Source organism: Eptesicus fuscus, chromosome 5 (assembly GCF_027574615.1).
Source record: "Eptesicus fuscus isolate TK198812 chromosome 5, DD_ASM_mEF_20220401, whole genome shotgun sequence".
Taxonomy (NCBI): domain Eukaryota; kingdom Metazoa; phylum Chordata; class Mammalia; order Chiroptera; family Vespertilionidae; genus Eptesicus; species Eptesicus fuscus.
The window spans coordinates 84,584,795-84,611,670 of NC_072477.1; the positions used below are offsets into that span (position 1 = coordinate 84,584,795).

Consider the following 26,876-nt stretch of genomic DNA (forward strand, 5'->3'; position numbering starts at 1 on the left):
GGCTGAGATATGAGTTCTGGGTCACTTCCACAGTCCCTTAGTAGAATAGGAAGTGGTTCCCACTCTTAGATCAATGAGTGTGTATGTGTATTTGGAAATAAGAAATAAAGTCTCCCTTCTCTTCCTCCTACCATTCTGTCAATGGACTCAATATTACTATCTCTGGTTCCCAAATTATATATACTTTTTCATTAATTTTGTCTTTTTTAAAATTTATTTTTAATTGTTGACATACAATATATTAGTTTCAGATGTCCAACATAATGATTAGACATTTATACATCTTACACAGTGATCACCACATCATTTGTACTTTTGACATCCGTTTTAGGTAGTTTTGAGGTGACTCAGTCACTTGTGGAAATTATATAGTGTTTACATTTATAAATATAGAGAACAAATGAATATTAGAGCACAGAGGAAGATCTTTGAGATCTGGCAAGTGTTCAAAAACCACAGAAGCAAACTGTATAATGCAGATGGAACAGAAAAGGAGGAGTCAGCTTTGACCGGCACTATGGTTTGACCTGCCAAATAAGATCAGATATCTACTTCTCATTACAGTAGTTGCCTGTGGCTAAGAAAATTATAGAAATACATTGCAGAGCACTTGAACTATTCAAATAATATATTGTGTGGTAAAGAAAAGGAAAAGGATCTTCACAAATTATAGACAAATAGGCACCAGAACCTTTAGGAAACTCAGCATGCTATATAAAATTCTAGTCCAAGTTCATTCCGGAATTGTCTCCTGGGTATGAGTCAGAAAGCTGTAGGCTGTGATAATATTGTATAACAGCTAACTCACAGAGATGTCAAAATTGAAGGAAATAAAGAATTGCCTGGAGCTGAGTCCCTCCTGGACATTGGCTTAAAAGTGAACAATTAGGTCTACAAACATGAGAATCAAATGACTGGAAAATGTGACAATGGGAAATGGTCAAAACTTTCCTAGGTAATAATTTAACAATCTTAGAAAGGTTTGTCCTGTTGGAGCAGCAAGGGCAAATGTTCAAAATAATGATATCAGACACATTCACCTTGCCTGGGAAATCTGTCACAATTTTCTCTTTGGAGAATGTTTTAAATTTGGCAAAAATTTCACAAAAATTTATCCTATGTAATAATCTATACTAATAAAAGGGTAATATGCTAATTAGACCTGGAGACCTTCGGATGTCCTTCCAGACAAAGCCATGGTGGCGGGGCAGAGGCAGAGGTGGTTAGGGGCGATCAGGCCAGGAGGGGAGGGCAGTTGAGGGTGATCAGGCCAGCAGGAGGGCAGTGGGGGGATCAGGCTGGTGCAGGGGGAAGGGGGGAGGGCAGTTGGGGGCGAGCAGGACGGCGGGGGGGCCAGTTAGGGGCGAGCAGACCGGCAGGCAGAGTGTATAGGGGTGATCAGGCAGGCAGGCAGGTGAGTGGTTAGGAGCCAGAGGTCCCGGATTGCGAGAGGGTGCAGGCCAGGCTGAGGAACCTCCTCCCCCACCCCCCGTGCACAAATTTTGTGCACTGGGCCACTAGTCCTATATAATAAAAGGGTAATATTAATATGCAAATCGAATGGCGGAATGACCGGTTGCTATGACGCACACTGACCACCAGGGGCAGACGCTCAATGCAGGAGCTGCCCCCTGGTGGTCAGTGCACTCCCACAGGGGGAGCACTGCTCAGCCACAAGGTGGGATGATGGCTGTCAAGCGCAGCGGCCTGCCTCCACGGCAGCGCTAAGGATGTCCGACTGATGCGGGCCTAAGCTGTCAGTCAGACATCCCCCGAGGGCTCCCAGACTGCGAGAGGTTGCAGGCCCAGCTAAGGGACCTCCCCCGAGCCCGGCCTGCACCCTCTGGCAGTCTGGGAGCCCTCCGGGGCTAATCCAGCAGTCGGACATCCCTTTCGCAATCTGGGACCACTGGCTCCTAACAGCTCACCTGCTTGCCTGCCTGATCACCCCTAACCACTCTGCCTGCCTGTCTGATCACCCCTAACCACTCGCCTACCTGCCTGATCGCCCCTAACCACTCTGCCTGCCTGTCTGATCACCCCTAACCACTCACCTGCCTGCCTGATCGCCCCTAACCACTCTGCCTGCCTGCCTGATTACCCCTAACTGCTCGCCTGCCTGCCTGATTGCCCCTAATTACCTCTGCCTCAGCCCCCGCCGCCACGGCTTCGTCCGGGAGGTTGTCCGGAAGGTTGTCCGGAATGACACCCCGAAGGTCGTTCGGCTCTCCGGTCTAATTAGCATATTATGCTTTTATTATTATAGATCTCTTTAAACAACAGTAACCTTTAGTTTTGTCTTTCTGTTACAGACTAACCTAAAGTACATGGCAATTACCCCACACATAAAAAGATTGAAGAATTTTTAGGAGCATTTAAAAATAACTCTTATTGCCCTTTGCTCCTTGTTTTATTTTATTTTTTAAATTGATTTCAGAGAGAGGAAGGTAGAGGGAAAGAGAAATAGAAACATTAATGATGAGAAAGAATCATTGATTGGCTGCCTCCTATACATTCCCTACTGGGATTGAGCCTGTAACACAACCGGGCATGTGGCCTGACCGGGAATCAAACTATGACTTCCTGGTTATTGGGTTGATGCTCCACCACAAACCACACCATATAGCTTTTAATATAGTGATCTGATATTTTAAATTGTGCATATAGACTTTTTAAAACTTTATATTTTGAAAATGTTCAGTCATGTAGAAACAAAAACGTCTACATTATCAACAATTATCAAGATTTGCCATTCTTCTTTCATCTATCCCATTCATTCTGTGTGAGGATTTTTTTGACTGACACAAGTGTATTTAACAAAAGTTTGATATGAAACTGCATGGGTCCCATTTTTACATCATAGCACAACGGGCCCTTTGGAGAGGAGACATGTGGAAGCCATTGATTTCTCTTTGAACACAGCCTTTGTTTATACTCATTCCACGTCTTCTAACATGATGGCACTCTTTCCTCGTATTACCACCATTCCAATATTCTGTTGCCCACCATTTGCCGTTATCACACATTCATCTATCACAAGATTCAAAAAAGGTTAAAATCCTCCCAGTATTCCTTGGACATGTTTACCGCCACTTAATTTCAGTAGTAACTTCTTGTCCATAAATTTTCAACTCAACAAGCTCATAGATACCTTGAAACAGAATTCACGGCCTCACGCTCCCTCGGCAGGCCCCAGGAATGTTTCAAAGTAAATCCCAAGCATCATATAATATACTGGTACATGCTTCATGCTTCTCTAAGTATCTTCAACAGATTAGGACCTTTTTTTTTTTAAAACATACCACAATACCACAATCACACCTATGAAATTAATAATTCCTTTATACAGTCTAATGTCTGGTCCATAAGCAGTTGCCTTCAATTATCTAAAAACTTGTGTGTGTTTTTAAAAAGTTGGTGATTTCAAATCAGGATTCCCCCCACCACCACCAAATCTACATATTTTATTTAGCTGATATGACTTTAGTTCTGTTTTTATTTGCCTTCTCCTGCCCCATCATCATGCTGTTTATTTGTTGAAGAAACACAGTTAATTTATCCTGTAGAATTTCCCACATTTGGTGATTGCAATTTTTTGGGTATTATTTAGCATATTTCTTTCCCCTCCATATTTTCTATAAACTAGAAGTTAGGTGTAAAGGCTAGGTTTGATTCACCTTTTAAGTTTCATGGCACGAATACTTCTTCACTGGGGATGCAGTATACTTGGTAATGTATCACACCAAGCGGCAGGTAATGTCTAGTTGTCCCAATTTTAGTCCTGTTTGATCACCCTGTTCCAGCTATCGTCAGCCACAGCTGCTAGCGAGCTGTGTTTTAACACATACATTGTGTCCTACCCTCAACGTTTTCTCTCCACTCGGGGTCTGTCCTTCTGTAAAGGAGGTTCTGCTGGGTGTTTCCAGGCCTTCGAGGTTGGGGGTTGGACTCATTGGCAAAAGGGACCCTGGCAGCCTCCTCTGTTCCCACTGCGGCTCTTAGATTCACTCAGGGGTTCTCACTTCAAGGGTGGAGAGCTTTCTTTGGATGATGACTTGGTAATTTCTGGGCTCCTTGGCTCTTTTTACCCTTACAATTCACTTTTTCTAAATTTGGCTCTGTCAGCACAGCTGTGGTCACCCCTTCTTGTTGCTCAGGGTAGTTTGATCCTACCCATTAGTGTTCTAGAGCAGCAACCTTCCCCCTCTTTTATCTCATGACACACAAACTAATTACTGAAATTCTGCAGCACCACATAATAATATTTTCTTTTTTTGCCGATCTGATAAAAAAAAAGTAGATGTAATTTAGATTCGTTCACACCAGGCGGCTGTTATCATATTTATATTTGACCACGAGGGATAAGAGGTCAGTGCCCCTGACTAAATAGTCTGATACAGCATGTTTTAAAAATTCTTATAGCACACCTGCCTGAAAATCTCTGTTCTAAAGTTCCAGGGGATGTTTTTCACCTAGTGTTTTTGGTAAAGACGTTGCCTGTGGAATTTTTTTTCCGTCCTAGCTATTCTCACCGTTTTCTGTGTGGGCATTCTGGGAGATCACAAAACTACCCTGCTGCCTCGCTACACTCTCCGCATTTTAGAGTTTAAATCGCCTGCTATTTAATCTTTTATTATAGCCCTGCTGCTGAAATATTTTTAGTTGACCATTACTAAAATAATTGTGACATTATTCAAATATTGTGTGATATAAATGAGTGTAAATTTAAGAATGAATGTCCTCTGAGCAACAGACGGGCAGGCTCTTGAATCTCCCACGTACAATTTCAATGGGAGCTGTAACGTGTTGCTACACTTTATCATGAAACTGAGAAAAGCAAAAAGGCTCCTAGCAAGGGCAGCCAAGCAGGCCACCTGAAAGGCTCTGCATTTACCCTGACATCGGATCTGAACGAGAATGATACCAAATTCAGATAGGCGTCTGAACACTTGCCGTGGACAGCATTTGCCAGGTATGTTTTATTTATTGGAACTAGAAAGGGAGAGTAGTTGAACTCACTGAAGAGCAAATCAGACATAAGAATTTTGAAGTTTAGGTCGAATCACAAATGTTAAACCCATTTACTGTTCTAAATGGTCACATTATCTGATTGAGGCCCTTGTGAGGCAGTATAGGCTCCATGTCGAGATCAGCTAAAATTAAATGATCTGTTAAAATTGCGCCTTTTGTCATAGGCTCCGGGGTCAAGATTAAAGCTGCCGAAGTATCCATATTAGCCAGGAAATGCTTTTGTATAGAGGCTCAGAGCTAGTTTACAGTGGTGAATGGGCAGTGAAATGGTGCGTCCACGCCATTACAGCCATCACTGAATTACTGGGTCTGGAAGCAAGCCTAGAGGTAAAGAGCGGTGGTGAGAGCACCGGGCCAGAGCCGGGCCAGCAGGAACTGGGTCCTTCCTCCACCATTTGCTGAGTGACCTTTGGCAAGTGACTCAGTTTCACATCTGTTAAGTGAAAACAAAAACAATCTCTAACTAGTAGAGCTACTCTGAGGATTAAATGAATATAGGTAAAGTGTTTAAAACAGCGCCTGGCTATTTAGTAAGCACTGTGTAAGTGCTTTCTACTGTTCTTACCTCTCTCCGTGAGTTGGTTTATTGGGTCATACCCCCAGTCATACTACAGAAGGAATAATGTCTTTCAGGTTGTGGCACTGAAGGCCTTTCACCACCGTCAGACATTGGGAGCATCAGTTACTCACTTGAATTAGAGTTAGCTGTGGCCATGTCACTAACAAAAACGATATATCCTGTTGGGTTAGTAAACTGATTCCCAAATTGAGGTTTAACAGTCATTTTTAGGTTTCATTGCTCCCTTTAGAGTGATGATCTGCAAAGAGAATTTGTTATTGCAGCCATAATTGTCTAAGAGGTATCTTCAGGCTCCAAAAATATTGCTATAGCTTTTAATACTGCTTGATTTTTAACTCAGGACACATTTTAATTAGGAATATCTTAAATAATACCTTTAATACATAGCTCTGGTTTCATAGTATTATTTTCTTGTATGTTTTTTTTTGGGGGGTTGAGGGTTGGGGGTTGGGGGTTGGGGGGAATCACATGGTAACTAATTTCCCCCCCCCCCCAGGTAATATGAACATTAAGGGTAAAAGATTTTATAATGTTGAAACAAATTATTAATTACAGATAAGTTATGAAGTGATTGTTTTATAGAAACAATTTCCGTAATTTGAGTGTTGCACTTTAATTTATAGTCAACTTCTCAGAGATGTATTTTGTGTAAAGTGAGATTCCTTTGCACCCCAATGAAGTTTGTTTCTTATTTGTTTTACCTATAGGAGCCATCAGCATATCAAATTTTAATTCTAAATTACTTTGAATTCTAAATTAGTTTGATTTGAATTTAAAACCTATAACATTGTACTTGACTCTATAAAAATCCTAATGCAATGCTACTAGATTACTCATTACTCTTCAGAAGAGGGATAATGTATAAGAAGAATTTATTTTTGTATGTCTTTCACAGTTTTTAGGGGAAATCAGATGTCCAAAAAGAATAAACAGAATCTAAGTTGAGAAATACAGAAGTTAAATTTATCAGACTGCAGAACCTCTGGTTTGAAGTATTTTTCTAATTTGAGGATGAAACTTGATTCACCATTTTATAGAATGGGAAGTATTACATAGTAATACTGTTTGTCTTCTGGAGTCCCTCCTTACTGACGCATTGTAACATCACAGTATCAAGTCCTGGAGGACCCCAGCCAGATTGCTAAATTCTGGGCCCTTTTGCTTCTTTAAAACTAAGATATTGTGTGTCATTTTAACCCAAAAATTCAATGAAGGTTTTTAGTCATTAAGCACAAATATTTAATTTGTGTGGCTAATTTTAGCCGAACAATTTAGAATAAAATTACCCACACAGGGCTGTTTCTAACCCATGCCCACGTTATGTCAAAGTAAAAATTGTGTTCCCTATTTTAAATTTCAAAATAAATTACCTGATACTACAACCAAATAAAAGAGCCTAGCCCAAGTGACTCGGTTGATTGGAGCATCATCGGTGAATTGAAAGGTTGCCGTGCGATTCCTGGGCAGGGCACATATCTGGGTTTTGGGTTCGATTCCCGTCTGAGTGTGTATACAAGGCAATCGATTGATGTTTCTCTCTTACATTGATTTTCTCTCTTACATTGATGTTTCTCTCTCTCTCTTTTTCCTTCCTGTGCCCCCCATCCCTTCCTCTCTCTAAGCATGTCCTCAGATAAGGATTAATAAATAAAATATAATTTTAGAAGAAAATTTTTATTTCGATTTTGAAAGATACATAGTATCTCCATCGTGTGTAGTAATGGGAAGGTTAAATCCAGTTACTAGTCTAAAAGCAGCTTCTAGAGTGGAAGGAGCCCGGCCGGTGTGGCGCAGTGGTTGATCGTCAACCTATGAGCCAGGAGGTCACGGTTCGATTCCCGGTCAAGGGCACATGCAGGGGTTGCGGGCTCGATCCCCAGTGGGGGGCGTGTAGGAGGCAGCGGATCCATAGTTCTCTCTCATCACTGATGTTTCTATCTCTCTCTCCCCCTCCCTTCCTCTCTGAAATCAATAAAAAGATATTTTTTAAAAATGGAAGGTTGAGGTAACAACAGGCTTGTTTGAATGCCAGCCATTAGCAGTTTCTATCCCTCCACCAACAGATCTGATAGTCAATAGCTCTCTGGCAAATGACTGGCGGACAGTCTATTCTCAACCCTCCCATCCCCCACTTCGCGCGCATACACACAGATGGCTAATGAATAAAAATAAAACAAGTGCTTTCAAATAGACAATGTAATGGTCTATTTATAGTATATACATTGCTCATCCTCAGTTTTGTTTTGTTTGTTTGTTTTCTAGAAGAGCAAACAAGAATTTATTGACTGCACAAAAATATACTTAGGACAGTGAAACAAGGAACGGCTTAGCATAGAAGAAGCAACAGGAGCGCCTAGGCTGGGCTGCCTTGGCTCACTGGGAGGTCAGAAGAGGGGTCTTGGGGGCAGCTTCGGGGCATTACCCAGAGGAGCTGCTGCCCAGTGCTCCCCTGGGTATAAGTCTCATGGGGTCCCTTAGACGTTATGGGATATGTGCCTGTGGGGGGGGGGGGGGGAAGGGGGAAGGGAATGACACCGGCATGCTCCCTGGAGGGAGATCGCCTTATCCTCAGTTTTTGAAATATTTTTCCCCTGCCTTAATCGTGTTGCTATAAAGACCTTACAAATTCTCCACTCACCTCCCTAAATTAGGCTAGAAAGTCTGATAACTTGAACATCTCCAAAAATATAGTATCTACCCTTTTCAGTAAAGCTTCCAGCTTATCTCTGCTTTTTTTTTTATGTTTAAAGTTACAAATAACCATACTTATTTGGACTTATTTGTGTTTTGAACCAGAGTTCAATGAGACTTTTAAATAAATTTACCAAAATGGCTTTAGATCAAGATCTGAGAGGTACATGAAGCTTTAGAAATTTTTCAGATACACTGTTAGGAAAATGGTAGACCAGACTGTTAAGGCTTATTCTCAAAGTGTTTTTCTAATTTTTCTTCATAGCTGATAGCTTTAGAATTTTATTGGAATTTAACTTTTTAAAGTGTTTTAGCTATTTAAAAACTATTTGAGTATTAAAAAAGCAGCATACATATAAATGTGTTTAATGCCAAATTAATCAAATGTTGTTGAAGTATTTCTTTTTAAATTAAACAATGCACCTTTTTTTTTTTTTTTTTTTTTTTTTTTTGAGAGAGAGAGAGAGAGAGAGAGAGAACATTGATGTGAGAGAGAAACCTTGATCAGTTGCCTCCTGCACACGCCTGGACCTGGGATCGAACTGGCAACCTGGGTATGGAACCCACCACCTTTTGGTGTATGAGAGATTCTCCAACCAACTGAGCCCCACCAGCCAGGACTTATATTTTTAGAGAGGGAGAGAGAGAAACATCAATTTGTTGTTCCATTTATATATGCATTCATTGTTTGATTCTTGTATGTGCCCTGACCAGGGAGTAAACCCACAACTTTGGTGTATTGGGACAATGCTCTAACCATGGTGCTACCTGGCCAGGGCCAAAATGTTGTTGAAATATTTCTTGCCCTAGCTGGTCATGCGTTTGATTTCAGTCAGAGGCACATGCCCGGGTTGTGGGCTCGATCCCCAGAGCAGGGTGTGCAGGAGGCAGCCGATCAATAATTCTCTCTCATCATTGATGTTTCTATCTCTCACTCCCTCTCCCTTCCTCTCTGAAATCAATAAAAATATTTTTAAAAATATTTCTTGAGTGACCCAGAGATTTAACAAAAGTAAAAATCTCAGAGGAAGCTACTGAAGTGTATGCTGAATCATAAAAGAGAGGTTTAGAAAGACAAATGGAGGAACAAGGGGCAGGAGAATAGATGAAAAGAAAGAAAGAAAGACCTAGTGGGTGGCAGGTTTCTCGAAGTCCAGCTGTAGTGGAACTGCAATAGGGAAGAGGGCCAGGAAGAATATCTAGCATATGCTGCGGAGGATGAGGAAGAAAAGGGGAACTCTGTGGAGTACTTTACATGACCTCTATCTCATTTAGTCCTCACAGTAAGTCAGAGGCAGCTGTCATTCCATTCAGATGAGAAAACGGAATCATTGGAGAATTCCAATAAATTTTGAAGCAAAGAAACAAACTGTTTTAGGGTCTCATAAAAGAAAATACAGCATATTACAAACTCTGAGGAAAATGCTTCAACTTAGATGGAAATCTGCTACTGATCAGTGTGATTTCCTCTTATTTAAGTGTGGAGAAATTCAGAAACAGCTAAACCCAGGGCCTATGGAATGAATTTATATGGTGTGGCAAATAGAACTTAGCTATTGCTATTTCCACAGTTCCTTTGTTTAGGCCATAGTAATTAGATGCCCTCAGCACATCCATTTTGAAAAACACTACATATTTTAAAGAAATGTGGCATTTAGAAATGCCACAATAAGTGAAACAATCGCTTCCTAATTCAGAATAAACATTTTCAGTTGGATAATTTCGCAAAGTTATATAATGCAACTCGAACTTTTAAACAAACTTTGTGTGACTTATAAAAAGTAACACATCTCTTAAAACGTGGGAAATGAATTAAGGACTGAGAATAAAAATTGTCCCTAATCCTATCATCTAGATTTAAGCAAAATGCATTTTGGTATAATTCCTTCCTTTTCCACTTATTTCATGGTAACTCTGAACTCTGTATAATGTACATGTATAATGATTTTTAGTAAATTTACTAAGTTGTACAAAGATTACCACAATCAGCTGTTAAAACATTTATATCATTCCAAAAAGAATCCTATCCCCATTTTGCCCCAAACCTCTCTTTCCTGGCCTTAGGTGACCACAAATACAGTTTCTAACTATAAATTTGCCATTTCTGGATATTTCATATCAATGGAATGATATAATAGAATTGTACAACTGGCTTCTTTCACTTAACAGTGTTGAAAGATTCATCAATTTTTTGTAGCAGTATTTTGTTCCCTTTGTTGATACATTGTTTTCCATTGTACGTAGATATACCATATTTCGTTTATCTCTTCAATAGCTGGTGGACATTTGCCTTGTTTCCACTTTGGGGTTATTGTGAATAATGATTCTATGAACATTCATGTACAAGTCTTTTTTGTGCATATACGTTTTCAATTATCGGGTATATACTTCAAATTGCTGAATAATAGGTAAATATGTGTTTAACTTTTTAACAAACTGCCAAATTGTTTCCCAAAGTAGCTGTAACATTTACATTCCCAACAGCACAATACGGGGGTTCTAGTATTTCCACATCCTGGTCAGCACTTATTTTCTGCCTTTTTGATGATACCTATTCAAGGGGGTGTGAGGTGATATCTTCTTGTGTTTGTTTTTTTTAATATATTTTTATTTAGGGAGAGAGAAACATCAATGAAGAGAGAGAATCATTGATGGGCTGCCTCCTGCAAGTCCCCCACTGGGGATCAAGCCCCCAACCTGGGAATGTGCCCTGACCAGAAATGGAACGGTGACCTCCAGATTCATAGGTCGTCGCCCAACCACTGAGCCATGTCTGCCGGGCTTCTTGTGACTTTAATTTGCATTTTCCTAAAGGTTAATGATGGTAGCCATTCATGTATCCTCTTTGTTCAAATGTATTTTCAGATCCATTTTTCAATTGTGTTGCTGGTCTTCCTGTTAAGGGTTATAATCCAGTATGTTATTTGTTGTTCAGGTAATTCTAGTTTGGCCATTGGGAGCTCTTTCTGATTGTCTAGTCTGTCTATCTCTTTTTTAAAATAGCTTTATTAAAAAAATAAATAAATAAAAATAAATAAAATAAAATAGCTTTATTAAGATATAATTCACATACCATACAGTTCACCCATTCAAAGTCTACAATTCAATGGCTTCTATACACTCACACTAGTAGCCCGGTGCACTAGTAGCCATGTGCACATTGAAAGGAAATTAATTAGAAGAAATATCTTAATATCGCTATTCGCCCTTTCTCTATAATAGAAGTGTCTGCTGGGGTTCTTTTCCCAGCCTTACAAAGGTCAGCATTCTGGAGAAAGGGGCTGCACGTAGATGATTAAGAAGGAGTCTGGAGACGAAAGATAATTTTGAAAGGCATTGGGGGTCAGAGGAGCTTCAGTTGAAGGGAGCTAAAGACTCTTCCTTGACCAAGGACCCGATGTTTATTCACACAATGTATCCTAAGGCAAGGTGGAAATATACACTTCAAAGGGGAAGGTATCAAAGGGTACAGAAGCATTGTCAGTTTGGGGAATAGCCTACAGCTGTTCAGGTGTTTGGCCAACAGGAGGCAATAAAATGCCCTGAGCTGTCTGGCAGCAAATGATTATCCTATTCAGGTTTGGGGGAAGTGCCATTTAGCCGTTTCCAACAGGTAAACTACATATGTGGCTCACCTTTGTTGAGCTGCCCAAGCTTCACCAACCTTTTGATGAAACTCTTGTAATTATTACATGCTGAAATTGGTTCCCGGCAGTGTCAACCAAATTCATGATCGACAATGACAGATCGAAACACGAGTGTGATTGGCGCCAGCAAGAGCTTTATATGTATCGCACATGCACAAGTCAACTTAGCCTTTTATGTATATAGAATAAACTTGCTTAATGAGACCTGCTTTCTGATTTAGCTAAACTTTTTCCAGCCCACTGAAGCACCCCAACTTCTCTTTCAGGTAATTGTTAGCAACACAGCAGTAAATATCAACACGAAGCAGATTATTATTGTAGATCACGCAGGGAGAACAAAAGATACTGCAGCATTGTTTGACTATATTCTGTGCAGTGAGAAAACCTGAAGTCATTTTCAAGGTCCACCATTTCTTACTTCTTTTCAGTCGGGTCAAGTCTCTAAGCTTTCTAAATCTCCATTTTCCAGCTAATGAAAAGAAAATGGGATTCTATCAAGTCTCCTATCTACCTACTCCAGGACTTCTGTGAGGATCAAATGAGATGAGGCATGGGAAAACGTTTCACAGACCTTTGGTTACAGTGTAAAGTGTTTACACCTGGCTATAAAGCAAGTCAAGTTCCTGGGCCGAAGAAACTGCAAGGAGGCTAGTCACTAGGGAGAGGAAGCCAGACATTGCTATGTGACATCATTACCTGGCGCCACAGCCACCATTTTGGGGCTGGGCTAAGCTATGGGCCGCATTTTGCACCACTGCAGCATTGGCTGCGATTTGGTAGGCTGTTGCTCCAGGGTGGTGGCGGGGCCTGTGTCCCTCTTGGAGGAAGCCGAGTGTTGCTTTGTCAGCGCTAGGTCCGCGCTGTTGTTTCTCTGTAAATGGCCAGTGTGCGTCATGGCAGCTCCTGCATTGAGCATCGCCCCCTGGTGGTCAGTGCATGTCATAGCGACCAGTTGGACGGGATGAAGGGCACTTAGCATATTAGCTTTTTATATATATAGACTAGAGGCCTAGTGCACAAATTCGTGCACGGGTAGTGTCCCTTGGGGTGGCCTGTGGAGATCGGGCCCCAGCTCGCACCCCCAGCCTTGCAGTCCCAGCTGGTGCCCCCAGCCTCACAGCCCCACCTGGCACCCTGCCTTGGCCTGGCTCTGCCCCCTCATCTGCTCCACCATCCCACCTATGGGGCGATTGATTGGGGCCAGGCCCTCCGCCCGGCTCCCTCAGCACTTGGGAGCAGGGTGGCGACCCCACCACCCGCCGCCACCGCTGGTCCCTGTCTGTGGGGTGATCGGACCCCCACTCACACCTGCCTTGACCTGGTGCTGCCCACTCACCTGCTCCACCATCCCTCCGCGGTCCCACTCTTGTCAGTGCCCATTGGGGCCGGCAGCACCTGCACTGCCACCCGCTGCCAGCACCACATCGCTGACGCCCACCATGTTCTGCACCACCCCCGGTGGTCAGTGCACATCATAGCAAGCGGTCAAACTTCCAGTCAAACAACCACTCGAGGGGACAATTTGCATATTAGGCTTTTATTATATAGGATAGGATAGTTGTGAAACCATCACCATAATCATATACCTCTTAGGCCTTACCCTTTGAAACACCATCTCCTGGCAATCTTTAATCTACTGCCGTCTCTGTCGATTTCCCTATTCTGGACATTCCATATAAATGTCCTTGTGACTGGCTTAGCATAATGCTTTCAAGGTTCATCTGTCTGTTCTTTTTTTCTTTTTCTTCTGTTTTATTTCTTTTTGTTTTTGTATGATTTCTATCTTATCTCTTTTTAATCTTTAGCTATTTAGATGTCCCTTCTTCATTATTGTAATCTATATGAGTATAGAATTTGGTACTCTGATTTTGTGACTTAACATTATTTTATCTACATTTTTCCTTTTTAATCTACATTTTTCTATTATTCTGCATAGTCTGAATATTTATTTAATGGTGAAAAGACATCAAGTTAATGTTCATTTAACACTTAGTTCTGAGTTTGAAGTATCTGAGTTAGTTTCATTTTTTTACTATTATAAATAATATTGCTATGAATGTTCATGCCTATGGATTTTTAATTGTACTTTAAGATAGATTCCCAGGACTGAAATGCTTGAGTTAAAAGCTAGAATCATTTTCATGATTTTTTTGTTACATTCTATCAGGTTACACTGTGGAAAATTAAGGGGCCACTAAATTCATATATATATGAATTTCAAAGTGAATTCCCATATACTTAACACCTAAATTCTTCTATTAATGTTTTACTATACTTACTTTATCATATATCTAACCATCTATCTGTCTATTCATCAATTTACCTTAGTTTTTAGTGCATTTTGAAATATAAATATTAATACAGTTTGCCCAAATACTTCAACATTTATATCAACTAGAGTACTAGTTTCTTTTTATAAAACTTGCATATAATAAATGCATGAATCTTTAAAGTACATTTGCTGGCCGAAACCGGTTTGGCTCAGTGGATAGAGCGTCAGCCTGCGGACTGAAAGGTCCCAGGTTCGATTCCGGTCAAGGGCATGTACGTTGGTTGCGGGCACATCCCCAGTAGGGGGTCCGCAGGAGGCAGCTGATCGATGTTTCTCTCTCATCGATGTTTCTTTTTTTTTTTTTTTTTTTTTTTAAAATATATTTTATTGATTTTTTACAGAGAGGAAGAGAGAGGGACAGAGAGCCAGAAACATCGATGAGAGAGAAACATCGATCAGCTGCCTCTTGCACACCCCCCACTGGGGATGTGCCGGCAACCAAGGTACATGCCCTTGACTGGAATCGAACCTGGGACCTTTCAGTCCGCAGGCCGACGCTCTATCCACTGAGCCAAACCGGTTTCGGCTCTCATCGATGTTTCTAACTCTCTATCCCTCTCCCTTCCTCTCTGTAAAAAATCAATAAAATATATTTAAAAAAAAATAAAAATAAAATAAAATATATTTTAAAAAAATAAAGTACATTTGCTGAGTTTTAAAAAATCCATACATCTGTGTAACCCAAATCCCTCACAACTACAGTTTTTACCAAATGAAATATCAAAGAAAATACTAGAGTGCAATATGCATAGACTGGGTAAGCATTGTTTTGTGAACTTTTGTTTCAGATATTATGTACCTGTATATGGGGGTCACAGTGTAAAATATCTTTCTTATCATCACAATAGGAAGTGAAAATCACTGGTCTGATAGTGGAGCACAGCGTGTAATTAAATAATGATTATATAGGGCAACGATTTTCAACCTTTTTCATCTCATGACACACATAAACTAATTACTAAAATTCTGTGGCACACCAAAAAATATATTTTTTGCCGATCTGACAAAAAAATAGGTATAATTTTAATTCATTCACACTAGATGGCTGTTGTTGTGTTGGCTGTTGTCAGTTGTTGTTGTTTTTTTTATGTGACAATCTAAGAGAAAAGAGGTCAGTGCCTCTGACTAAATAGTCAAATATTGCATGTTTTAAAAATTCTTGCAGCTTGGCCAGTGTGGCTCAGTTGGTTGAGCATTGCCCCATGTACCAAGAGGTCACTGATTGGATTCCCAGTCAGGGCAAATGCCTGTGTTACTGACTTGATCCCCAGTAGGGGTTATGCAGGAGGCAGCCTATGATGTTTCTCTCTCATCAATGTTTCTATCTCCCTCTCCTCTACTTTCAGTCTAAAATCAATAAAAAACATTTATCTTTTTAAATTATTGCAGCACAGCAGTTTGCTTCTTGTGGAACCCTGGTTGAAAATCACTGCTATAGGGTGACAGGTTTGCTAGCTAGAATGATGGGTTCTTAGAAAGGATAAGCAGCTTTTTGTGGTTAGAAAGAGGGGATTGGCATAAGTGTGAAAGGCTTCACTGAGGAAAAGGTGCTATCCTATCTAATAAAAGAGTAATATGCAAATTAGTCATCACTCTGCTACACCCACAAGCCACACCCACTAGCCAATCAGAGCGAGTATGCAAATTAACCCCAACCAAGATGGCTGTGGCCACAGAGAGCAGGAGGGAGGCTTGCGTTTCCCTGGCAATGGAGGAAGCCAAGCTTTCCACACATCCTGGTGGGCCCAGGCCTCCACTCAAGGGTACAAAGTTTCAATTACAGAAGATACATAAATTCCAACAGAAATGGCTGCTACTACGGAGCGAGCAGGAGGCTTGGCTCTGCTCCAGGCTACAAAGTTTCAATTGTAGAAGATAAATTCCACATACCAGGGCCTCCACTTGGGTTGTCGGGGGGTGTGGCTGGCCTGCAAACCACCACAGGCCCCTCGCCCAGGCTGCCCCATGCCCCAAGGGAACCTCCACCCTGATCTGGGACACCCTTCAGAGCAAACCAGCTGGCCCCCACCCATGCACCAGGCCTCTATGCTATCTAATAAAAGAGTAATATGCAGATTGACCATCACTCCAACACACAAGATGGCTGCCCCCATGTGGTCAAAGATCCTGCCCCCATGTGGACACAAGATGGCCACCACAAGATGGCCAGCAGGGGAGGGCAGTTGGAAGGGACCAGGCCTGCAAGGGAGGGCAGTTGTGGGCGATCAGGCAAGCAGGGGAGGGCAGTTTGGAGGCACCAGGCCTGCAAGGGAGGGCAGTTGAGAGGGACCAGGCCTGCAAGGGAGGGCAGTTGGGGACGATCAACCCTGCAGGGGAGGGCAGTTAGGGGTGACCAGGCTGGCAGAGGAGGGAAGTTGGGGGCAAACAGGCTGGCAGGGGAGCAGTTAGACACCAATCAGGCTGGCATGGGAGTGGTTAGGGGGTGATCAGGCTGGCAGGCAGAAGCAGTTAGGGGCAATCAGGAAGGCAGGCAGGTAAGCAGTTGGGAGCCAGCAGTCCTAGATTGTGAGAGGACAGTCGGACATCCCTTGAGGGGTCCCAGATTGGAGACTGGGCTGAGGGACACCTCCCCCCCCCCGTGCACGAATTTCGTGCACTGGGACTTAGTATTATCATAATAACATTGGCCAATGCTCAGTTTCTGAGAGCATTACATATAATTATTCCTCTAATCCTTACAACCCAGAAGGTAAGTACTGTTACTTTTCCCATCGTACCTCAGACTGAGTACAGAAAGATTTAAGTAACTTGACCAGGAAAACGAAGCTAGTAAGTAGTAGAGCCAGTCAAGTTCCATCCAGTTCACATGAGCTTTTGACTGTTATACTGTACTAGAGGCCCAGTGCAAGAAATTCGTACACTGGAAGGGGGGGGGCGCTCAGCCTGGCCTGCACCTTCTCGCAGTCCGGGACCCCTCGCTCCTTACCGCCTGCCTGCTCACTGCTCCTTACCACTCGGCTCTGCTCCTTAGCGCTGCCATGGAGGCAGGAGAGGCTCCTGCCACTGCCGCTGCACTCTCCAGTCGTGAACCTGGCTTTTGGCTGAGTGGCACTCCCACCACCAAGGGGCAGCTCCTTCGTATAGCGACCGGTTGTTCTGGTCGTTCTGCCGTAATGGTCGCTTAGGCTTTTATTATATAGGCTAGTGGCCTGGTGCACAAAATTCATGCACAGAGGGGAGGGGTTTCCTCAGCCCAGCCTGCACCCTCTCTAATCAGGGACCCCTTGGAGGATGTCTGACTGCTGGTTTAGGCCCGATCCCACAGGACATCCCTCTCGCAATCTGGGACCACTGGCTCCTAACCGCTCACCTGCCTGCCTGCCTGCCTGCCTGCCTGATCGCCCCTAACTGCCTCTGCCTGCCTGCCTGATTGCCCCTAATCCCTCTGCCTGCCTGCCTGCCTGATCGCCCCTAACCTCTCTGCCTGCCTGCCTGATCACCCCTAACTGCCCTCCCTTGCCAGCCTGATCTCGCCCCCAACTCCCCTCTCCTGCCGGCATGATCTCCCCCCAACTGTCCTCCCCTGCTGGCCTGGTTGCCCCCAACTGACCTCCCCTACTACCCTGATCTTGCCCCCAACGACCCTCCCCTGCTGGCCTGATCTCACCCCTAACTGCTCTCCCCTGCCAGCCTGATCACCCCTAACTGCTCTCCCCTGCCGTCCTGAACTCGCCCCCAACTGTCCTCTCCTGCCGGCCTGATCTCCCCCCAGCTGCCCTCCCCTGCCAGCCTGGTTGCCCCCAACTGCCCTCCCCTGCTGGCCTGATCTCGCCCCCAATGGCCCTCTCCTGCTGGCCTGATCTCACCCTCATCTGCCCTCCCTTGCTGGCCTGATCGCCCCTAACAGCCACTGCTTTGGCCCCCACCACCATGGCTTTGTCCGGAAGGAAGTCAGATGTCTGGAAGATGGCCGGTCGACCCAGTCTAATTAGCATATTACCCTTTTATTAGTATAGATAGATTATATAGGATAGGATTGCTTAAATGTGGGGGAAAGCCTTTTTCATCAGGAGGAGATGCTCTTGGCAGACAAAAATACATAATCCCTATATCTGGACTGATAGCCAGCCATATGCACTATACTGCCAAACCGGTCATTAAAAAATTGATCCGCTTTCTTATACCTTACACCAAACAGCTGTTGCCCTTAAAACCCCTCCTCAGCCCCCACCTTAGGTTCTGCCTTCTCAATTCACCCAGATTAGGTTCTGATTGGTCAGTGTCTATGCCAGTCAGTGTCAAAAGCTCCGCCTCCTAGACAGCCATTGGCTCCTCGCACTTCACCCAGATTTGGTTCTGATTGGTTGGTTTCTATGCCAGTCAGCGTCCCCGGACCTATCAATGGGCCTGATCAGAGAGGCAGGGCTGATCAGCAGCCCCAGTGGAGGCCCGAGAGAAAGAGAGGCACAGCTGCTGGCCAGGCCCCAAGAGAAAGAGAGAGGCAAGAGCTGATCAACAGCTGCCACGGAGGCTACGGATCAGACCCTGCTTCTCTCTCCAGGCCTCTCTTCAGGCCTGATCCACAGCCCCCTCGGCAGTCAGTGCTGGCTTGCCACGACAACCCAGCACTGACTTCTGATCAGTCGAGCCTTCAGTTGTTTTGGATGTTACGGACCCTGGGTTTTTATATATTAGGACTAGAGGCCCGATGCAGCAAGATTCGTGCAAGAATAGGCCTTCCTTCCCCTGGCTGCCAGCACCCGGGACCTGGGCCTTCGCTCTGGCTGCCACCTTCTGCCTTTGCTCTGGCCCAGAGCCGCCTTCCACCTTCATGCGCTGCCCAGAGGCCTGGAGCGGCTGGGCCTTGGTGACAATGCAAGCGTCCCGGCCCGGCCGCCACCATCTTTGTCACATCAATTTGCATATTCCCTCCTTATTGGCTGTGGGTGCCGCCATCTTTGTTGTGAAGTGATGGTCAATTTGCATATTCCGTCTTTATTAGATAGGATATATACATATATACATACTAAGGGCCCAGTGCACGAATTTGTGCATGTGTGGGGTCCCTTGGCCTGGCCGGCAATTGGGGCCATGGGAGGTTGGCCGGCCAGCGGCCACAGGGAGAGGCCACAGGAGTTTGGCTATGGGAGTGCGCTGACCATGAGGGGGCAGCTCCTGTGTTAAGTGTCTTCCCTCTGGTGGTCAGTGCACATCATAGCGACCAGTCGTTCAGTCATTTGGTGGCTTAAGCTTTTATATATATACTAGAGGCCTGGTGCATGAAATTCGTGCATGGCGGGGGGGTCCCCTCAGCCCAGCCTGCACCCTGGGGATTGGGTCTAAACCGGCAGTCGGAAATCCCTCTCACAATCCGGGACTGCTGGCTCCTAACTGTTCACCTGCCTGCCTGCCTGATTGCCCCTAACTGCCCCCCTTGCCAGCCTGAACACCCCTAACTGCCTCTGCCTGCCAGCCTGGTCGCCCCTTACATCCCCCCACCCCACTGGCCTGGTCGCCCCTCACTGCCCCCCTCTGCCAGCCTAGTTGCCCCTCACTGCCCCCCCTGCCGGCCTGGTCGCCCCACGCAGCCTGCTGTTCGGTTGTTTGGTCGTCCCTCTCTAATCCCCCGGCCAGCCTTGTTGCCCTATGCAGCCTGTTGTTTGGTCATTACTGTGAGGGCGTCCTGACCAATTTCCATATTACCCTTTTATTAGTATAGATAGATGAGTACTAAACATTTTCTTGGTGGAAATTTGCTTTTTAACTCGGGGATTTTATTTCAGTCACTTTTATGGAACAAATAAAATGTTTTTTGTCTCACATTGCTTGAGAGAGAAAGAGAAAGAGGAAGAGAAAGAGAGAGAGAGAATTCTGGAGTAACTAGAAAGGATGTTAGCCATCACCAAATATCACTTTCATTTCTAGAAACTTCATACCCTACTGTTTTCATGCAGTGAATTGTTTGCTATTTCCAAAATTAGTTGTGCAGTGGCATTAGAAAAGAGAACATTGAGTTCATCATTCCCAAAGCTACCTGACATTGATGTTTATTAAGCTTAATTGAACATTTATTGACACAATGCATGAGTGAGGAAAAGAAGCAATGTGGTAAATTAGAGGCAGCATTTGTGTGAGTTGGAGACCAGAATTCAGGACTTCACTCTACATCTCAGATTATCAGTTGTCCCATCTGCAGAATGAGGGGTGGCAGGTATGGTGCATATGTTGCCACATCCTGCTTTCTAACCATGACTGACATTCCTAATCGCTCATGGCATTCTTTTCTTCTGAACCCGAAAACAGCTCCAGACTCCTTCCCAACACAGTGCCCAAAGCAACGAGTACAGTTAGTCACCATTGGCACCCAAGTTGAAATCTATTTGTCATCTTTGAATATGACAATCTATAAAGACTTTCCCAGTTCTAACTCCCAGAACTACACCATCAGGAATTTGAAAGCTGTGCCCAATTCAGTCTGTACTTTGGTCTTTCCCGGCTCCCTGTTCTCCAGGCATTGCATTTACAGCACATAGGACCCCGGGGCACGGATGTGTTCAGACCCTACTGTGAAGCTTCCCCCGACAGACAGCCGATCTGGGCCTTTAGGTCTCCTCTAGTCGTGTAATGAATGCTTTCCCCAGTGAGGTTTCCTTTTTCTTCTTTGCACATTCACACACGCTCTTGGGTATGGAATCTAAATTCCTGGCTATCAAAACGTCTTCCCCAGCCATGTGTGTTGTTGAATGCAAAGAGTTTATAAAGAGAGGGAGTTCATACCTGCTCCCTGACCACTCCCAGCACTTGTCTGAGCGCATTCTGTATTTCGTAATTGATTTCCCTCCTTCCTGATGATTACTCAGGAGAGGAGCCTAAAGCGTTCATCTTCAGTTCTCAAACATGTGCTTGTCTCTGAATCTCCACATTGTACCTTCTTTGGGCGTTGTTTATTTTATAATACAAACAATTTATAATTTTGTGTGTTCATTTTATTACCACCGTGTAACTCTACAGTTATATATTGTGTAATTATGAGCATGCAACAAGTGTTGTATTCAAAATTTTAGATGACGTCAGCTACTATTTTCAAGACTTGCACCCTAATGAGTATCAATTCAACGCGTCCTTGTTTGTCATCCTTGATCTTGAAGTCAGTGGGAAGGAATGCTGTGCTTGTGAGGTAGGACCAATGTGATCCCTCGGTGTAGCATCTCAATGGGATCATTTTACATCTTCTTTTACCACTCAATGCAACCAGAGCATTTAAAGGCAAAGCCCTAGCCATGAGTTCCTTTGAGACAATGCATTTTTCTTTTACCTGGCAGCTAGTATCCAGGGTATAGGATTGTAATTTCTAAGATTCATAGAGATATTTTTAAAATAACTTTGCTGAATGGGAATAAAAGAAAGGATGGTAATCTTAATTTACTAGTCATGTGTCATAATTTACTGGGAATAATTTATAAGGAGAGTAAAAACAGCACATAATACCAAATGATTAAGCAGCATAAAGTATGTTGCCATCCCACCTACAGTAGTGAGCATAGCATCCTGGAAAAGGGAGTGAATGGCCACAAGTGGCCCCTGACACAGCTGTATAGCCTCCTCTGAGCTGGTCTACATGACATCCTGTTCTGCACACTGAATGAACACAGCAACCAAACGTGTATTTAAGAGCTATTGTTAACCTCGGTCTTTTGCACTGATTTTCACAGATAGAATAAAATGTGAACATGATATTGTCCGATGAGCCAATGAGGCAACTCGGACGCTCATGATGAAAGGTCTGGCCATTAGTCAATATTGTACTTTTTTGCAGTTGATTCTTTCAAAATCTATATTAAGTACAGAAGGAACAAACATAAGTTTCAGTACAGCTTAGTTAGAAATAAAGCCACAGCATGAACTCCTGAATGATAAGGATCATGTGTTTGTCCTCTAAGCTGGGCTTCACCTCTGGCAAAATAATCCAGGGACTTTGGGTGTCTTAATCCCTGAACTTCAATTTGCTTGTCCTTAAAATGGGATAACAGAAGTACCTGCCTCGGAGAATTGTGGAAATTTAATGATATGTGTGCATTGCTTAGTACAGACCTTACAGGACTTGTTATAGGGCCTTGTTATTATAGTTGCTACGACGACTACTGCTTCCAACATTAAAGGAAAAAAAGCTTCACTATAGATCTTGTCTCCATTTTCCATAAAATAGTTCCTATTCTTTAGCATGACTTCTAGAGCCATTATCATCTCATGTGAGCAGCTCAGTTTCCTGTCGTTGTTCTTCCTGCCCCCTGAACCAGAGCCATTGAACTAGCCAGAGCTTTCGTATCCCTGCTTTCCCTGCCCCAGAGTCACTTCCTCTAGGTCATTGTTAAGGACTTTTTCCCCCAAAATATATTTTTATTGATTTCAGAGAGGAAGGGAGAGGGAGAGAGAGAGATAGAAACATCAATGATGAGAAAGTCATTGATCACGCCTCCTGCCCGCCCTCTACTGGGGATCGAGCCCCGCCACCTGGGCATGCGCCCCGACCAGGAATCAGACTGTGACCTCCTGGTTCATAGGTTGATGCTCAACCACTGAGCCACACCGACCTGGCTGTTAAGGACTTTTTAAGTGCCCCTTCTTTGAGAAGCCGTTCCCAACACTCCTGTGAGGTGCCTTGCCCCTCCCGTCTGTACCAGTTGTAACTCATTACCTCATACCGTTGTTACTTAGAAGCTTTGCTAGGTGTGAAGATCAGAAATCGTTACTTCATCTCCATATTCTTCTGGCTTGACAAATCAGCCCAACAAGACTGATGAGTCAGTCCATGGGTGAAATGTGAGTAGAAGTACTGTGGATACTAAAAATGTGTTGGAAGATAATTAATGAACATTTATGTTTAATTATTTATTAAAACCTCATTTAGTTCATAGTAGTGAAGACCAATGACATCAGAAGACATTTTTTATTTACTTCTGGTTCATCTGTAGAACACATTTAATACGATCCTTTATGAAAATTGATCTTGCCTTTCTGTTTTTCTTTCATCCTTCAGGTTCTAATTATAGCCACCCTTGCCATAACTTTTTATTTATATTTGGAAAAATACTGGCCAGAAAAAAATGATAAAATTCTTCCTCATGGTGAATAAACAAGGGCAGACCCGGCTGTCTAAGTACTATGAGCACGTGGATATTGCTAAGCGTACGCTTCTGGAAACCGAAGTCATCAAGAGCTGCCTCTCTCGATCCAGTGAACAAGTAAGTTTCCAGTTCTCCCTTATCTCTGCATTCACCTCAGCAGTGGCATCTCTGTTATTGCCGTGTCTCAGGGGGCATCGTGTTCTTTGAACTACATTCTCTCAACAGCTGTTAGGGAAACTAACCAGTGAAATGAAGGCTGAAGCATAGCTCTCCTTACATCCCTTTAAGGAAAATAAAAACAAAGCAAACCAGAAAAAGTGTTGGGTTCATATTTAGGTCAGAATATTTGTCTCAACGCAACGTGGAAGTGGCACCTCAAACTTGTTCCTGCTGATAGACATATCTTCTTTTTTTGTTCATATGAATTCAGCCCTTGGAACTCTTAGGAGTACTTGTAGCAGGTGGTTTTCTTTAAGCCGAAAGTTGAAGATCAGATGGCCAGTACAGAGGGGTAAACACTCAAAGACACACTTTGTGCCAGAGAATCCTACCTAATAAAAAGGTAATATGCAAATTGACCGTACCATCGACACACCCACAAGCCACGCCCACAAGCCAATCAGAGCAAGTATGCAAATTAACCCAACAAGATGGCTACAGCCACAGAGAGCAAGGTTTCCCAGGTAACAGAGCAAGCCAAGCTTTCCACGAGCTGTTGCAGGCCTAAGCCTCCACTCAAGCTATAAAGTTTCAATTATAGAAGGCAAACAAATTCAAACAGAAATGGCGGCAGAACGGAGCTTGAGAGAGCAGGCCAGGTTTGCCGGCGGCAACAGGGGAAACAAAGCTTTCCACACACCCTGTCCTGGCCCAGCCTCCGCTTAAGGCTACAAAGTTTCAATTATAACCCCAACAGAAATGGCTGCTGGCAGTGGAGGGAGCCCCAGGCTTGGCTCTGCTCCAGGCTACAAAGTTTCAATTGTAGAAGGAAAATAAATTCCAGATACCAGGGCCTCCGCTTGGGTTGCCAGGGGGCGTGGCCGGCCTGCAAACCACCAAAGGCCCCTTGCTCAGGCCGCCCCACGCCCCAAGGGAACCCCCACCCTGATCTGGGACACCCTTCAGGGCAAACCAGCTGGCCCCCACTCCTGCACCAGGCCTCTATCCTATCTAATAAAAGAGTAATATGCAGATTGACCATCACTCCAACACACAATATGTCTGCTGCCATGTGGTCAAAGATCCTGCCCCCATGTGGACACAAGATGGCCACCACAAGAATGGCCAGCAGGAGAGGGCAGTTGGGAGGCACCCAGCCTGCAAAGGAGGGCAGTTGAGAGGGACCTGGCCTGCAAGGGAGGGCAGTTGAGAGGGACCAGGCCTGCAAGGGAGGGCAGTTGGAGGTGATCAACCCTGCAGGAGAGGGCAGTTAGGGGTGACCAGGCCAGCAGAGGAGGTAAGTTGGGGGCAAACAGGCTGTCAGGGGAGCAGTTAAGCATCAACCAGGCTGGCAGCAGAGTGGTTAGGGGGTGATCAGGCTGGCAGGCAGAAGCGGTTAGGGGCAATCAGGAAGGCAGGCAGGCAGAGCAGTTGGGAGCCAGCAGTCCTGGATTGTGAGAGGGCAGTCGGACATCCCTCCAGGGGTATAGGCTGGGCTGAGGGACAACCCCTCTCCGTGCACAAATTTCGTGCACCGGGCTTCTAGTAATAATATGATTCTCATGTATGGTGCAATTTTTCTCTGCTTATTATTTTTGTGAATTTGCCACTGACATAATACTGGAACTAGTGATTTTAAAACAAGCCTGATTATACCTGTGTTCTTTTATTATATAGATAGGAGAAATGGAAGTTAAAAAAAAAAAGAAAAGAAACAACAAATCCATTCATTCTGCCAAAATTAAGGTTAAATTATATCATTAAAATAATTTTAAAATGGGAATTTTTTAAAACTGAGTTTACGTTTACAAATAACTTTGATTGGATAATTACTTAATCCAGGTCCTAAACTTTGTTGTTTTTTTTAAATTTTATTTATTTATTTATTTTTATTCAAAACATGTATTATTTATTATTCAACTTGTTAAATGTACATTAATACATAGTACATATATTTTATTGGTATAGTCTGTATATAGTACTTTTTTTTTTTTTTAATGAATCTTTGTTGTTCAGATTACAATTGTTTCTCCTTTTTCCCCCCATATCTCCCCACCACCCAATTCCCACCTCCCCTCTGCCCTTACCTCCCCCCCGCTGTCCTTATCCATAGGTGTATGATTTTTGTCCAGTCTCTTCCTGTATTCCCCACACAGACACCCCTTTCCCCCTGAAAATTATCAATCCACTCCCATTCTATGCCTCTGATTCTATTAAGTTCACCAGTTTATTCTGTTCCTCAGATTTTTAATTCACTTGACTTTTAGATTCACTTGTTGATAGATATGTATTTGTTGTTCATAATTTTAATCTTTCTTCTTCTTTTTCCTCTTTTTAAAGAATACCTTTCAGCATTTCATATAATAATGGTTTGGTGGTGATGAACTCCTTTAGCTTTTTCTTATCTGTGAAGCTCTTTATCTGCCCTTCAATTCTGAATGATAACTTTGCTGGGTAGAGTAGTCTTGGTTGTAGGTTCCTGCTATTTATCACTTTGAATATATCTTGCCACTCCCGTCTGGCCTGCATGGTTTCTGTTGAGAAATTAGCAGATAATCGTATGGGTGCTCCCTTGTAGGTAACTAACTGTTTTTCTCTTGCTGCTTGTAAGATTCTCTCTTTGTCTTTTGCCCTTGGCATTTTAATTATGATGTGTCTTGGTGTGGTCCTCTTTGGATTCCTTTTGTTTGGGGTTCTGTGTGCTTCCTGGACTTGTAAGTCTATTTCTTTCATCAGGTGGGGGAAGTTTTCGTTCATTATTTCTTCAAATAGGTTTTCAGCATCTTGCTCTCTCTCTTCTTCTGGCACCCCCATAATTCTGATGTTGGTTCGCTTGAAGTTGTCCCAGAGGCTTCTTACACTATCTTCAACTTTCTGAATTCTCTTCTCTTCTTGCTTCTCTGGAGGAGTGTCCTTGGCCTCTTTGTATTCCAAATCTTTGAGTTGATTCTTGCGATCCTCTAGTCTGCTGTTGGGTCTCTGTATAATATTTTTTTTATCTCAGTCAGTGTATGTTTGATTTCTAGTTGGTCCTTTTTCATATCCTCGAGGGTCTATTGAATTTATCGGCCTTTTCCATGAAATTCTTGAAAAACTTTATAACCGTGGTTTTGAACTCTATGTCCAGTCGCTTGTTCATCAGCCGTCTCTGCCTTTCCACTTTTCCAAGTCCCTGCGCCCCGCGCTCCAGCACAGTAAACAATGATTGCTGGGCGCACCTCTGCAAAAAAGTCACTCTCACTTTCCGACCCAATGGCTGAGAGTCCAGCTTCTCCCTGTAGGTGTCTGGGTCCCCCGCGTGTCCCCAGAAACTGTATTTCAGAGTGATCGGGAGCTTGTCTCCCTGCGGG

The 26,876-nt window shown here is 43.6% G+C and overlaps 1 protein-coding gene and 1 pseudogene across 9 annotated transcripts in view; one reads left to right on the forward strand and one right to left on the reverse strand.

The window, feature by feature from the left end:
* The window catches only part of AP4S1 (adaptor related protein complex 4 subunit sigma 1), a 73,375-nt gene that overhangs the window by 7,986 nt on the left and 38,513 nt on the right, over nt 1–26,876 (forward strand). For 5 of the 9 annotated variants that reach the window (XM_054716514.1, XM_054716513.1, XM_054716518.1 and 2 more), the window contains exon 2: nt 23,280–23,484. In XM_054716514.1, coding sequence (XP_054572489.1) covers nt 23,347–23,484 — 138 coding nt within the window. In that variant the 5' untranslated portion in view covers nt 23,280–23,346. Of the gene's footprint in view, nt 1–7,873; nt 7,995–21,351; nt 21,420–23,005; nt 23,063–23,279; nt 23,485–26,876 lie in introns of those variants that run through there. The other 4 variants (XM_054716512.1, XM_054716511.1, XM_054716515.1 and 1 more) reach the window with 3 other exon arrangements.
* LOC129149173 (small nuclear ribonucleoprotein G-like) lies at nt 2,936–3,121 on the reverse strand (annotated as a pseudogene).